The sequence below is a fragment of the Podarcis gaigeae genome (genome assembly GCF_964106915.1).
Source record: "Podarcis gaigeae genome assembly, chromosome: 5".
Classification (NCBI taxonomy): Eukaryota; Metazoa; Chordata; class Lepidosauria; order Squamata; family Lacertidae; genus Podarcis; species Podarcis gaigeae.
Window position 1 is genome coordinate 98,255,389 of NC_139681.1, and position 13,921 is coordinate 98,269,309.

The 13,921-nt window shown below is 46.8% G+C and overlaps 1 protein-coding gene across 4 annotated transcripts in view; it reads right to left on the reverse strand.

Moving 5' to 3' along the window:
• Positions 1–10,330, reverse strand: part of MASP1 (MBL associated serine protease 1) — a 112,363-nt gene extending 102,033 nt beyond the window's left edge. The window contains exons 1-2 of one of the 4 annotated variants that reach the window (XR_014564345.1): positions 9,773–10,219; positions 980–1,205 (exon numbers count right to left, since the gene is read on the reverse strand). Coding sequence is in view for 3 of the 4 variants with exons in the window: in XM_083739479.1 (XP_083595605.1) it covers positions 980–1,205; positions 9,773–9,777 (231 nt within the window). In the remaining variant the exon portion in view is untranslated. Of the gene's footprint in view, positions 1–979; positions 1,206–9,772 lie in introns of all 4 variants that reach the window. The other 3 variants (XM_083739479.1, XM_083739481.1, XM_083739480.1) reach the window with 3 other exon arrangements.
• Positions 10,331–13,921: the final 3,591 nt, after the last annotated feature.

Consider the following 13,921-nt stretch of genomic DNA (forward strand, 5'->3'; position numbering starts at 1 on the left):
TGGTGGAGTCTCCTTCTTTGGAGGTCTTTAAGCAGAGGCTTGACAACCATATGTCAGGAGTGCTCTGATGGTGTTTCCTGCTTGGCAGGGGGTTGGACTCGATGGCCCTAGTGGTCTCTTCCAATCCTATGATTCTATGATTCTATGATTCTATCATTCTGTGCCGCAGCAGAGACTTTGAAGTCCGGCAGACTAATTAGGCTGGCAGAGAAGAGCAATCAGGCCTCGTAATTTACAACCTACCAAAGATAAGGAGTCTTTGAAGGGAATAAGGCCCACGGCTGAAGTAAAGAGCTGAAATGGAGCTTTTACAAGCCTCAGAAGGGGTTCCGTGCCCAAAGCTAAATGGCCACAATTATCAAGTACTGTGAGGGCCAGTTACAGGTGCCTATTTTTTCAGTGTTTTGGGAAACGCAAACGTCAAGAGTTCACAGGCAACATTGAAACATAGCAGAGGAAGAGGCGCAAAGAAATGAATGGGTGTGGCAAACAATATATCCTTTAACTCCGGAATAATCTGTGCATTATTTCCTAGTTCAATGGGAATTAAAGAGAACGGGTCAGCAGTGCAGAGCGAAATTTTGAAGCAAAAAAGGAGGAATGGAATGTGAGGTTGGGTGAACCTACTCATCCCCAACCAAGACCAACTGCTACTCAATCATTTAGTGTGACACTAGCTACACTTTGGAACTCCCTGCCACTTGATATCAGAAAGGTGCCTTCTCTGTGCTCTTTTTGACACATGCCTTACCCGGATTATTAGAATGTTGATGTGAGTTTTAATCTGGTTTTGGCCCGTTGTTATTTTAACTTTCCAAATACCTTAAATTATTGTTGTCAATGATTCTTACTTATTGTTTTAGCTTTCTTGCAAACCACTTGGAAGCTTCCTCCTCCTCCTCTTTTTTTTTCCTTTTGCAATTCAGTGGTGTAAAATTTTTATGAAATAAATGAATGAACAAGAGCCAATGACACTCACCTTCACAAAGTCATATTCGCAAAGGTAGGATGATTCGAGATCAAAATGCATGAAATAGAGCTTGACCCGAAAGCCGTCCGGCACTGATATGTTCCAAGTCACTTCCGAATCGCTGGGATAGGAGTCTGGATAATTTGGGGACTGGATCTCCCCAAACATGTCTGTCAGTTCAATGGTGTCTGCTTTGACGAGGTGGAAGGCACAAAGGGACCAGACCAGAAAGTACCTGCAGGAGACACACAGAGAGACCATGATGACTACCAGTGGATTCAAATGACAGGAAAGGAGATAATAATAATAATAATAATAATAATAATAATAATAATAATAATAATTAAATAAATAAAAAATAAAATTTATACCTCGCCAATCTGGCTGGGTTTCCCCAACCACTCTGGGCAGCTTTCAACAGAATATCAAAATACAATAACCTATTAAACATTAAAAGCTTCCCTAAACAGGGCTGCCTTCAGATGTCTTCTAAAAGTCTGGTAGTTGTTTTTCTCTTTGACATCTGGTGGGAGGGCGTTCCACAGGGCGGGTGCCACCACCGAGAAGGCCCTCTGCCTGGTTCCCTGTAACTTGGCTTCTCGCAGGGAGGGAACCGCCAGAAGGCCCTCGGTGCTGGACCTCAGTGTCCAGGCAGAACGATGGGAGTGGAGACGCTCCTTCAGGTATACAGGACCGAGGCTGTTTAGGGCTTTAAAGGTCAGCACCAACACTTTGAATTGTGCTTGGATAGTCTCCTATTCAGCACCAGCTTGTGTTTAATGGAGGAAGGATGGAATTCAAATGTTAAGCAAGCAGCACAGACCTGCAGAACCCAGTCCGTGGCAACTTGGTGCCCTTCAGTTGCATGGAAATAAAAGCCCCTTCAAACCCAACAATTCAAAGCATCTGCAGGAAGGATTAAGAATTGCGTTAGACATGGGTGAATTCTCTCAGTTTCTTGTTTTTCTTGTCCTCATGAAAATAAGTTCCCCTTTAAAGTGCGTGGTTAGCCAAATAAACATATTTCAGCAAGTGTTTTCCCCTGCTAGAAAGCATTTTTTTTTGCACATTATTTTCACTGATATATGCAGTTTAATGCATAGCTTCCCCTGATATGCACATTTTTTGTTTGGAGAACCGCGCTGCAAAATTCAGAGAAGCGTGCATTTCAAAGGACAGTTGCATTTAAGGTTGAGAAGTGAGAAATTTCTTCTCAGGCCCCAGCTGGTATAACCTGCATATGTTATAATATAGATACCCTTTATTTCATAACCTGTGCTTAAATAATGGTTTTTTGAAGCCTGAAGAATTTTTCTGCTGTGTGGGGAGGGGTGGAAAACCAGCTAGGGTTTTTTTTGGGGGGGGGGGCTGAGAAACCAGCTAAGTTTCTCACAAAAAGAGAGAGGAGACTAATGCCTGTACATTTTGCCTCATATCTCAGTTTCTTCAAAAGCTAGAAATACTCTTTTTAAATCTGGCAATCTGGAGATTGAGATTCATTTCCCTCTGTGTAGATGCCTATGCTTTGAAAGCTTGTTTGGGCTGAAAACAGACATTGATGAACTGATAAGTAACACAAACAGGAGGGACTTGGGCCGGCCCACCCATGAGGCAAGGTGAGGCAACTGCCTCAGGGCACAGCAGAATCCACAGGGGCAGCCAACCCCAATGTCAATCTTCATTCCCCTCCTTCTTCCTGAAGTAGATCTTCATTCGCCTCTTCTTCCCTGTTGGGGAGGGGGCACCATTTTGTGGTTCGCCTCAGGTGCCAAATGGTCTTGGGTACTTGCAGGAGGGATTTGTGGGGCTAGGAAAACAACTGGATCGCTGAGGGTTTGGGAGCCACGAGGCAGTGACATGCTGATGATCCAAGGAATTCATTGCAGTGTTCTGGGGTTTGATGCTCTGAACTGGTATATATAGTGTGCATGTGAAGAGATTTTAATTGGCTGATCTGGCACCCAGTTCAAAACAAGGACAGTTAACGAGGCTGAGTTGGAGCACGGGGCCTCTTTTCCTCCAGATGAGTTGAGGTTTCTAGCAAGTAGGCTTCTGAGAATCCCCATCTGACCACAGAAGCGGCAAGCCAAAGGAAAAATCTGCTCAGAATATATAGACAGGGACATCCTCTAATGCCTCTCTCTCTCTCTCTGCTCCCTCCCTCCCTATCTCAAAGGCTACAACATGATGGAAAAGCCTTCTGAAGACAAAATTGGACCATCACTGCAATCCTGTATGCAAGAAGCTGGCATGAAGCAAGCTGGCGTAAGTTAACTTACACCAGATCCAAACCCCAACCAGGAAGGAGCACAGCTATGGCCAGCTGAGCTGGCCCAAGACTGTCAGAACAAGAGGCGCCATGACAGATATTTATAAAAATGATGCACAGCATGGAGAAAGTAGAGAGAGAGAAATGTTTTATAATAATAATAATAATTTATTATTTATACCCCGCCAATCTGGCTGAGTTTCCCCAGCCACTCTGGGCGGCTCCCAATCAACTGCTAAAAACAGTACAGCGTTAAATATTAAAAACTTCTTTAAACAGGGCTGCCTTCAGATGTCTTTTAAAGATAGGATAGCTGCTTATTTCCTTGACATCTGAAGGGAGGGTGTTCCACAGGGCGGGTGCCACCACCGAGAAGGCCCTCTGTCTAGCTCCCTGTAGCCTCACTTCTCGCAATGAGGGAACCATCAGAAGGCCCTCGGCGCTCAGGGCAGGTAGGGTCTCAGCCTGTGTACCAGATGGAGCTGGTAAACAGCCGCCCCGGACACAGAGTTAACCTGTACCTCCATGAACAGCTGTGAGTCCAAAATGACTCCCAGGCTGCGCACCTGGTCCTTCAGGGGCACGGTTATCCCATTTAGGACCAGGGAATCCCCCACACCCACGCGCTCCCTGTCCCCCAAAAACAGTACTTCTGTCTTGTCAGGATTCAACCTCAATCTGTTTTCCTCCCTTTCCCCTAATGCTACAACTCATGGCCAGCCAAAGAAACGGAAAGCTGGAAGGGTCAAGTCAGAGAAAAGAACGTATTCACGCCGTGCGGTTAAACTACGGAACTCCCTGCCACAGGAGGCAGTGATGGCCACTAACTCGGATGGCTTTAAAAGGGGGTTAGAGAAATTCATGGAGGAGGAGAGGGCTATGGATGGCTAGGAGCAACGATGACTGTGCTCTTCACCCACAACTGGAGGCAGTGATGCTTCTGTATCCCAGTTGCTGGAAAGCACAGGAGGGGAGAGTTGTGCTCAGATTCTGCTTGTAGGCTTCTCGGAAGAGGCATCCGGCTGGCCCCTGTGAAAACAGGGTGCTGGACTAGATGGACCACTGGCCTGATCCAGCGGGCTCTCTTTATTTTCAGAGGGATAACAAACTCTTTAAAATAAAGGTTGACTTAGACTACTGTTTTTACAGTGGCGCTGTGGTCTAAACCACAGAGCCTAGGGCTTGCCAATCAGAAGGTCGGTGGTTCAAATCCCTGTGACGGGGTGAGCTCCTGTTGCTCGGTCCCTGCTGCTCCTAATCTAGCAGTTCGAAAGCAGGTCAAAGTGCAAGTAGATAAATAGGTACCACTCTGGCGGGAAGGTAAACGGCGTTTCCGTGCACTGCTCTGCCAGAAGTGGCTTAGTCATGCTGGCCACATGACCCAGAAAAACTGTGTGCGGACAAACGCCAGATCCTTTGGCCTGTAAAGCAAGATGAGCGCCGCAATCCCAGAGTCGTTCGCGACTGGACTTAACTGTCAGGGGTCCCTTTACCTTTACCCTTTACTGTATTTAACATGTCACGTGACTGAGTTGAATAGAGTTAGGATCCAGATTAAGTCTCCCCTGCCTAGTCCCACCCCACTCCCAGAATACAGTGGTACCTCGGGTTACAGACACTTCAGGTTACAGACGCTTCAGGTTACAGACTCTGCTAACCCAGAAAGAGTACCTTGGGTTAAGAACTTTGCTTCAGGATGAGAACAGAAATTGTGCGGTAGCAGCGGGAGGCCCCATTAGCTAAAGTGGTGCTTCAGGTTAAGAACAGTTTCAGGTTAAGAACGGACCTCCGGAACAAATTAAGTTCTTAACCCGAGGTACCACTGTACTGCCTTTTGGGGATTTACGCTTGGCGTCAGCTCAGATGGGATGGGCAAATTATGCCAGCATACAGTGGTACCTCGGGTTACATACGCTTCAGGTTACAGACTCCGCTAACCCAGAAATATTACCTTGGGTTGAGAACTTTGCTTCAGGATGAGAACAGAAATCACACAGCAGCGGGAGGCCGCATTAGCTAAAGTGGTGCTTCAGGTTAAGAACAGACCTCCGGAATGAATTAAGCACTTAACCCGAGGTACCACTGTATCTTCAATTTAGCTGGAGTTGGGGAATGAACACTGGTTGAGCTGGGAGCCCAGTGGCAAGGATTGCTCCCTTGCCCTATTCTGCCTATGAATAATATTTCTAATACATATGTTTAACACATATCCATATATGCCTTTTAAGTGGATTTATATATATATATATCCCAGCCAGCATCTGTAGCAGATTTGAAACCATTTCTATATGTTTTTATTGTTGATGCTTTTATGGATGCTTTCATGACGTTTTTATTCTTAATCGCTTCGGGATGTTCCACAGGATACGATTCATAGATGAAGCGAAATAAATATTACATAGGACTTTTTGGCACATTATAAAGTAAACTGTTGACTGTGTGGATAATATTTCTAGTATACTTATTAAAGTTTGTGGTGGGGAGGTTTGTATGATTTGCCTGCCCCTGAAAAGGCAGTAATGTAGAGAAGCATCTCCGGGGGCAGATTTTTATATCTATTATATTTCTACATCACTTTTAATGCCCATGAATCCTGATGCAGCTTATGAACAATAAGTAAGAATAACACGATGGAACATAATAGAGCATCACAAATATAGCATGAACCATATGGAATAATTAACAAAATCACCAGTGAAACAATTACAATCTATAAGGCACTGTTAACAAGTCCTGTATACCTGAAGGAGCGTCTCCACCCCCATGGTTTTGCCCGGACATGGAGGTCCAGCTCCGAGAGCCTTCTGGCGGTTCCCTCATTGCGAGAAGTGAGGTTACAGGGAACCAGACAGAGGACCTTCTCGGTAGCGGCGCCCGCCCTGTGGAATGCCCACCCTTCAGATGTGAAGGAAATAAGCAGCTAATTTATTTTTAAAAGAAATCTGAAGGCAGCCCTGTTTAGGGAAGTTTTTAATATTTAATGCTGTATTGTTTTTAACACTCCATTGGGAGCCGCCCAGAGGGGCTGGGGAAACTCAGCCAGATAGGTGGGGTATAAATAATAAATTATTATTATTATTATTATTATTATTATTATTATTATTATTATTACAAAGCAACAACGGAAAAATAAGTGGAATATCACAATGAAAGCAAAAGTCATATTATATAATTGGCAAAACAATACAGCATTTATAATCTGTAAAATAGTAACTGCATTAACAAAACAGCAACCAGAAAACTTAGTGCTGCAACGTTCATACACAAACTCTCCAATGACCTTTCTGCCACTGGATCCTGACTGCCAACAGAACTTCAATGACGGCACAAATGTTGCCACCGTCGCTCCCTCTCATCCCTACAAATGTGTAAATTGGCAGGGGCTTTCTCTCTCTCCACCCCCCTCCCCCAGCTCTTACCTACCTCATCTCAGATGGTGAGGCCAGCTTGATAAGGACCTCTGGACGGGAATAATAGGACCATAGAACTGTGGATTTGAGGTAAAAAAGGTAAAGGACCAAGGACAGTTAAGTCTAGTCAAAGGCGACTATGGGGTTGTGGCGCTCATCTCGCTTTCAGGCTGAGGGAGCCGGCATTTGTCCACAGACAGCTTTCTGGGTCATGTGACCAGCAGGACTAAAGCATGGAAACGCTGTTTACCTTCCCATTGCAGCAGTACCTATTTGCAGTGGTACCTCGGGTTAAGTACTTAATTTGTTCCGGAGGTCTGTTCTTAACCTGAAACTGTTCTTAACCTGAAGCACCACTTTAGCTAATGGGGCCTCCTGCTGCCGCCGCGCCGCCGGAGCACGATTTCTGTTCTCATCCTGAAGCAAAGTTCTTAACCCGAGGTACTATTTCTGGGTTAGCAGAGTCTGTAACCTGAAGCGTCTGTAACCCGAGATACCACTGTATCTACTTGCACTGGCATGCTTTCGAACTGCTAGGTTGGCAGGAGCTGGGACAGAGCAATGGGAGCTCACTCCATTGCGGGGATTCGAACCGCCAACCTTCTGATCAGCCAGCCCAAGAGACTCAGTGCTTTAGACCACAGCTCCACCCGCGTCCCTTATGTGGAGTTGAATGCGGGAATTTCAGCTAAAGGGTACCTGACAGATGGCCAGCCAACCTCAATTTTAAAAACCTCAAAGGAAGGAGAGTCCTGATCAGGCACAGCTAGGCCGTTTGCTGGCTCAACATCTCCAGTTGCGAACAGAATGTTTCCCAAAGAAGAATCACAGTGGTACCTCGGGCTACATACGCTTCAGGTTACAGATGCTTCAGGTTACAGACTCTGCTAACCCAGAAATAATACCTCGGGTTAAGAACTTTGCTTCAGGATGAGAACAGAAATCATGCTCCGGCGGTGTGGCAGCAGCGGGAGGCCCCATTAGCTAAAGTAGTGCTTCAGGTTAAGAACAGTTTCAGGTTAAGAATGGACCTCTGGAACGAATTAAGTACTTAACCCAAGGTACCACTGTATGTGAAACCTTAAATCTTGCAACCCTCCCTTGAAGAAGTCGTCTGTGTAATTCAAAACTTTGCTGCTCTCTTGATATTGGGTGGCAGTCAGGTAAGTTTACTCAAAGTAGACCCGCAAAATGAACATGACAAGCATGGGATTTTTGTTAGGGGGGCAGGCCTTTTTTTCGGGGGGGGGGAAGGCAGAACCTCAGTTAGCCATGGATTTTTATTGATTTTGGATTATGACAATGCTGTACACGCATTATACTTTCAGAGCACATTCATTCCATCAAAGCAGTCTGGGCCGCTGTCAGAGTTATACTTCCAAGCAGCAACCCCTTCACAAACTACAGCGCCCACGATTCTTTGAGGGGAGAAATTGTCCTTTAAATTTACTGTGTGTACACAGTCTATGTTAGATCCATTAATTTTAATATGTTTACTCTGAGTGGAACTTAGTTGAACCCTTAGGCTTGAGCGTGCGCTCTCTGTTTTGTTAACCCCAAGAGAAGCAGAGGGTTTTGTGTTAAGATGTGGGGCGCAGCTTGAGCGTGCCTTAAACAGGAGGTTAGGAACAGGGAGCCTTCCTTCTCCCCCCCCTCCCTCCCTCCCCCCCTCCTCTTCTTTTTTTTTTTTTAAAAAGGGGGGTGTTTCATTCCTGCCAAGATTGGCCTTTTCTATTTCAAAAGTTTCGCTCCAGTTTAAATCCAGCTGCGCTTTCAGGGGGGAATGGGTGCATTCTAGTGCCAGGAAACTCAAGGGAACCTCAAATCAGAACAGGGCAGGTATCAACTTTTTTCTGGCTTGTTTTCTCCCTGGTTTCTGTTCGGGACAGCGAGAGATCCAAACCTAAGAGGACCTTCCAGACAGAAGGCTGCTCCGGCAAGCAAGAGGCTGTTATGTTCCAGTTCAAGTCCCACATCTTAAACCAGGAATGCTTTGAAAAATGTGACGATGAGCCCCACATGGTTTAGAAAGCACGAGGCACAGTTCAGTTTAAAACCCCACAAGCAGTGGCATAGCGTGGGTTGTCAGCACCCGGGGCAAGGCAAGTAATTTGCGCCCCCTAACACGTGGATTTGCGCCCCCTAACCCATGGATTTGCGCCCCCTAACCCTAACCCCCAGATGTTGCGTCCGGTGCAGCCGGCCCCCCCTGCACCCCCCACGCTACGCCACTGCCCACAAGCACACATCCACGCCAAGAACAACACCCCCATGTGTGGCGTTGCCAGTGGAAGCACATAGAATCCTAGAATGGGACCCATAGTGTCAATCTAGTCCAACTCCTGTCCGGTGTCGCTTGTGAAAGCTGGCACCCGCCTGTCTCCAGATAAAGCGCCTCAAGAAATATTGGGAGCCAACGAGTGCCAGAATTAAACCTTTTCCTTTCCCAGAAACCGGAATCTTCTCTCTGCCCCTGCTTGCAAGAGTGCAATAGAAGAAATGGTGGTGGTGGATAACCATGGTTGGTGCCGGATTTGGGGGGCAAGCACCCCCAAACAAGGAGCTCGCCCCCATTTGCCTCTCCCCCAAATTGCTGGACTCCTGCTATTAATACAGTTCTCTTTCTCTCAGGGTCCTAAACACGCGGGACACAGCTCGCCCGCCTAGAAATATACTTCGCCCCTTCTGTGCCACCCCCCCGATTTTTTTTCTCTGGTGCCCTACTGCCCTTGCCAGCCCTCCATGACACCCCTTTCCCCTCGGGTTGGGCCGTAGCTCAGGGGCGGAGGAGCGTGCAGAAGGTCCCGGGGTTCAGTCTCCAATGCAGTGGCGTAGCGTGGGTTGTCAGCACCCGGGGCAAGGCAAGTAATTTGCACCCCCTAACCCGTGGATTTGCGCCCCCTAACCCTAACCCCCAGATGTTGCGCCCGGTGCGGCCGGCCTCCCTGCACCCCCCACGCTACGCCACTGCCCCAATGGCATCACCAGCTCTCTGCCTGAAATCCTGGACAGCCGCTGCCAGTCCGTGCCGACGCTACGGAGCTAGGCGGAGGCAATGATCTGACTCAGGAAGAAAAACAGCTTTGGATGTCCCCGTCCCCCCCCCCCCCCACAGCAACTCACCTCATTTTTCCTGCGAGCTCCGCTGGCCCTGATTACTTTTGATCCCTTTGGAGAGGCGGTTTGGTTTGTTGGCACCGTGCGGTGTCGTGTGTGTTTTGCGCGCTGTCCCCAAACCTTCAGCTGCCGGGCTTATCTTCGCTCAGAGATTTGTGCGTGAAAGACACAGCGAGGGAGAGAATGCCTCTCTCTCTCCGAGGTCCTTTGGCATTCTCCATGCTGGTCACGCCTTCCCCTCTCTGCAAAAGTCTCTCTCCCCCTCGCTCTCCAGACGCTCACAGACCTGCCAGGGCCAGATCTATCTCCCTTCGCCCAGCCTCTAATGAGGATGTCTCAATCGCCCGCCGCCGCCGCCGCGCAGAAGCGCAACTTCGGCATCCGTCTTTCTCAAAGCAACGCAGCCAGAAATCCGTTCCCCGCTGTTTTCCTTCTTTTCTCCCCAGATGGCTCTGGAGAGGAAAAAAACATACACACAACAGTTGCTTCTCAACAGGGCAGGAGAAGCTCTCGCAAAAAGAGACAGAGCCCAGTAGAAACCTGCTCAGGATTTCTGTTCCTTCGTTTTTAAATCATTTTATTCAAGTTTTATTACTGTATTACAATTCCCATAAGCATTATAGTATTAATGGAAAATAAGGGTAAAAATAAGTTAAGATATTTATATGACAGAAAATAGAGAAAGATGGAAAGGAATTGCTGAAACAATTACAGTAATAGAAGTGGAATACAAAAAGGGAGGTGAGAGGAGGTCGATGAAACAAGGGTATGAAAGATAGACTACTGAAATGGTACAATGTATGTTTTTAAATTGTTTTTGTTTTGTTTTGTTTAGGTTAATGTTGCGTTTTGTATTGTTTATATATTGTATTGTATTTTCCTTTTTTGTTGTTTTTTCTTTTTGTTTTTTTCTTCTTTTTCTTCTTTGTTTTCTTCTTCTTTCTTCTTTGTTTTTTTCTTCTTTTTGCTTTTTGTAAGTTCTAAAAGTAATAAATATTATTATTATTATTATTATTATTATTATTATTATTATTATTTTAAAAATAATACAATTCCCCACCCCCCAAAAAACCATCCTATCTCAAACATCCCCGTTTCTCGAGAAGAAAAAGAAAGCAAATGAAATAGATTGTGCTGGAAAATTGGAGGAAGGGATAATATAGCATTTTTTTTAAAAAAATACTGCCCTTACATCATTCACATTGTCATTCCAGAAACGTAAAAGTAAGGCCCACCTCAAGAAATCTGTTTTCTTGGTTATTATGGATTGCATTTTTCTTATATGCAAGCATTATCATGAAATAGTTTGGATTCAAATTATGAGAAAGGAGATTCCGACTAAACATCAGGAAGAACTTTCTGACTGCGTTGGAAGGTGGTGGAGTCTTGTTCACTGGAGATTTTGAGGCAGAGGTTTGATGGCCATTTGTCAGGGATTCTTCAGCTGCGATTCCTGCATTCCAGGGGGTTGGACTAGATGACCCCAGGGGTCCCTCCCAACTCCACAATTCAGAAGAGAATTTGAAGGATGGCAAACTAGCAGTCCAGGGGCCAAATCTGGCCCCCCAGGGACCCACCCCATTTTTAATTTCAACATAATTCAAAAGTTTTCATTGAATTTAAATTATTTTAAAAGTTTCATGGAGGAGAGGGCTATCAATGGCCAGTGGCCAGGGTGGTTCTGCTCTGTCTCTACAGCCGGAAGCAGGAATTCTTCTGAAAACCAGTTTCTGGAAATCACAGGAGGAGAGAGTTGCTATTGTGCTCGGATCCTGCTTGCAGGTTTTCCAATAGAGGCACCTGGTTGTCCACTGCCAGAACAGGATGCTGGAGTAGATGGGCCAGTGGTCAGATCCAGCACGCTCTTCTTATGTTTTCTGAAGGCTGGAAGCAGGGGCGGATTTTGATAATCTTTCATAATATGGTGCCTGTGCAAGCCCAAAATTTGGTGCCCCAAATGAAGAAGAAGAAGAGTTTGGATTTGATATCCCGCCTTTCACTCCCCTTCAGGAGTCTCAAAGCGGCTCACATTCTCCTTTCCCTTCCTCCCCCACAACAAACACTCTGTGGGGTGAGTGGGGCTGAGAGACTTCAGAGAAGTGTGACTGGCTCAAGGTCACCCAGCAGCAGCATGTGGAGGAGCGGAGACGCGAACCCGGATCCCCAGATTACGAGACTACCGCTCTTAACCACTACACCACACTGGCTCTTCTCAGCTATGGATCTTCTCGATTTTGTCCCACCTTGGCTCGGCACCCTGTGTCAGGGAATCCTGCACTGCCCTAAATCCAGTGCTGCTGTAAACTGTACCCCTGTCAGAATATCACAAGGACTCACTTCTGAATGCTGATGCCACCTGCAGGCTGCTGGTAGACGGAGAAAGAGGAAGGCGTTGAATTGTGGAACGCTTTGCAGGTGCCCCCAGAAGGGTGCAAGATTATTATTTTTTTGCACCAACCAACCACACAATGTTGTTGGCATCAGAATACCAGCCCATAATCTTCCCCTCACCCTTTAATCTGGATTTAGAATTTCGGTGCTTTATTTTTTAAAACACACACACACATGTTATAATCATTTTTACATCTGAAATTGCGCAATGGTTTTCATTGCTGGTTTTTTAAAAATTGTGAAAACACTTTGAGATAATGGAAATCAATAGGGAGTCCCCCCTCCCTGCCAAACATGGCTGGCAATAAACAGAACTGAAATAAAAAATATGTAAACTGCCCTTGCGTGGTTCAAAAAACGGGCAGGAATGCAGCCTGTGTGAGTTGCAGGGGGGCAGGCGATTGGAGACAGTTCTGGGTGTTGTCTCTCCTGGCAAAGCCATTCTTTAGAGTCTTTAGAAGAAGAAGAAAATTAATAGCTGTTTATGCATTCAGCATTGTCCTCCTGAGTCAGCCTGGAAGAAAGAGGGGGGTGTTGGCACGACTCCCTCCAAACAACATGTTTGCTGCGCTTCCCTTGGACACCAGATCTTTCCTGGAATGGGTTTGCTTCAACTGAAAAGCACCTAGTTAAACACCCGTCCTCAAACTGAAAAGAACTTCTGTGAAATGCCTCTGGTCCATTTTCAAATGAACATTGTTCCACCTCCACAGTTGGAGACGGCGTGTCCCAGAATGCCACTAGCTTGGAGTAGGTGGCGCTGCGGTCTAAACCACGGAGTCTCTTTGTGCTTGCCGATCAGAAGGTCGGCGGTTCCAATCCCCGCGACGCAGTGAGCTCCCATTGCTCTGTCCCAGCTCCTGCCAACCTAGCAGTTCAAAAGCACGCCAGTGCAAGTAGATAGATATGTACCACTGCGACGGGAAGGTAAATGGCATTTCCATATGCTCTGGTTTCTGTCATGGTGTTCTATTGCACCAGAAGCGGTTTAGTCATGCTGGCCACATAACAACAACAACAACAATTTATTATTTATACCCCGCCCATCTGGCTGGGTTTCCCCAGCCACTCTAGGCAGCTTCCAACAAAATATTAAAAATACAATAAAACATGAAACATGAAAAACCTCCCTGTACAGGGCTGCCTTCAGGTATCTTCTAAAAGTCAGATAATTGTTTATTTCCTTGACATCTGATGGGAGGGTGCTCCACAGGGTGGGTGCCACTACCAAGAAGGCCCTCTCCCTGGTTCCCTGTAACTTTGCTTCTTGCAGGGAGGGAACCACCAGAAGGCTCTAGGGACTGGACCTCAGTGTCTGGGCAAAATGATGGGGGTGGAGATGCCCCTGGGGGAGGAAGAGGAGTGGGGGGAGGAGCCTGTGCTGGGCGCCACGCCCCTGCAAGTGGCGCAACATGCCCCCCGTGCGCGCGCCATGCCCCCGGGACGTGTGCCAGCCCCGCCCCACCTGCTCTCCGCCCCCCTGTGCCGGAGCATGAAGCTCTGCCACTGGGAGACGCTCCTTCAGGTATCCTGTGCTGAGGCCATTTAGGGCTTTAAAGGTCAGCACCAACACTTTGAGGGACACGGGTGGCGCTGTGGGTAAAATCTCAGTGTCTAGGACTTGCTGATCATAAGGTCGGCTGTTCGAATCCCCACGGCGGGGTGAGCTCCCATCGTTCGGTTGGTCCCTGTTCCTGCCAACCTAGCAGTTTGAAAGCACCCTTAAGTGCAAGTAGATAAATAGGTATCGCTTTATAGTGGGAA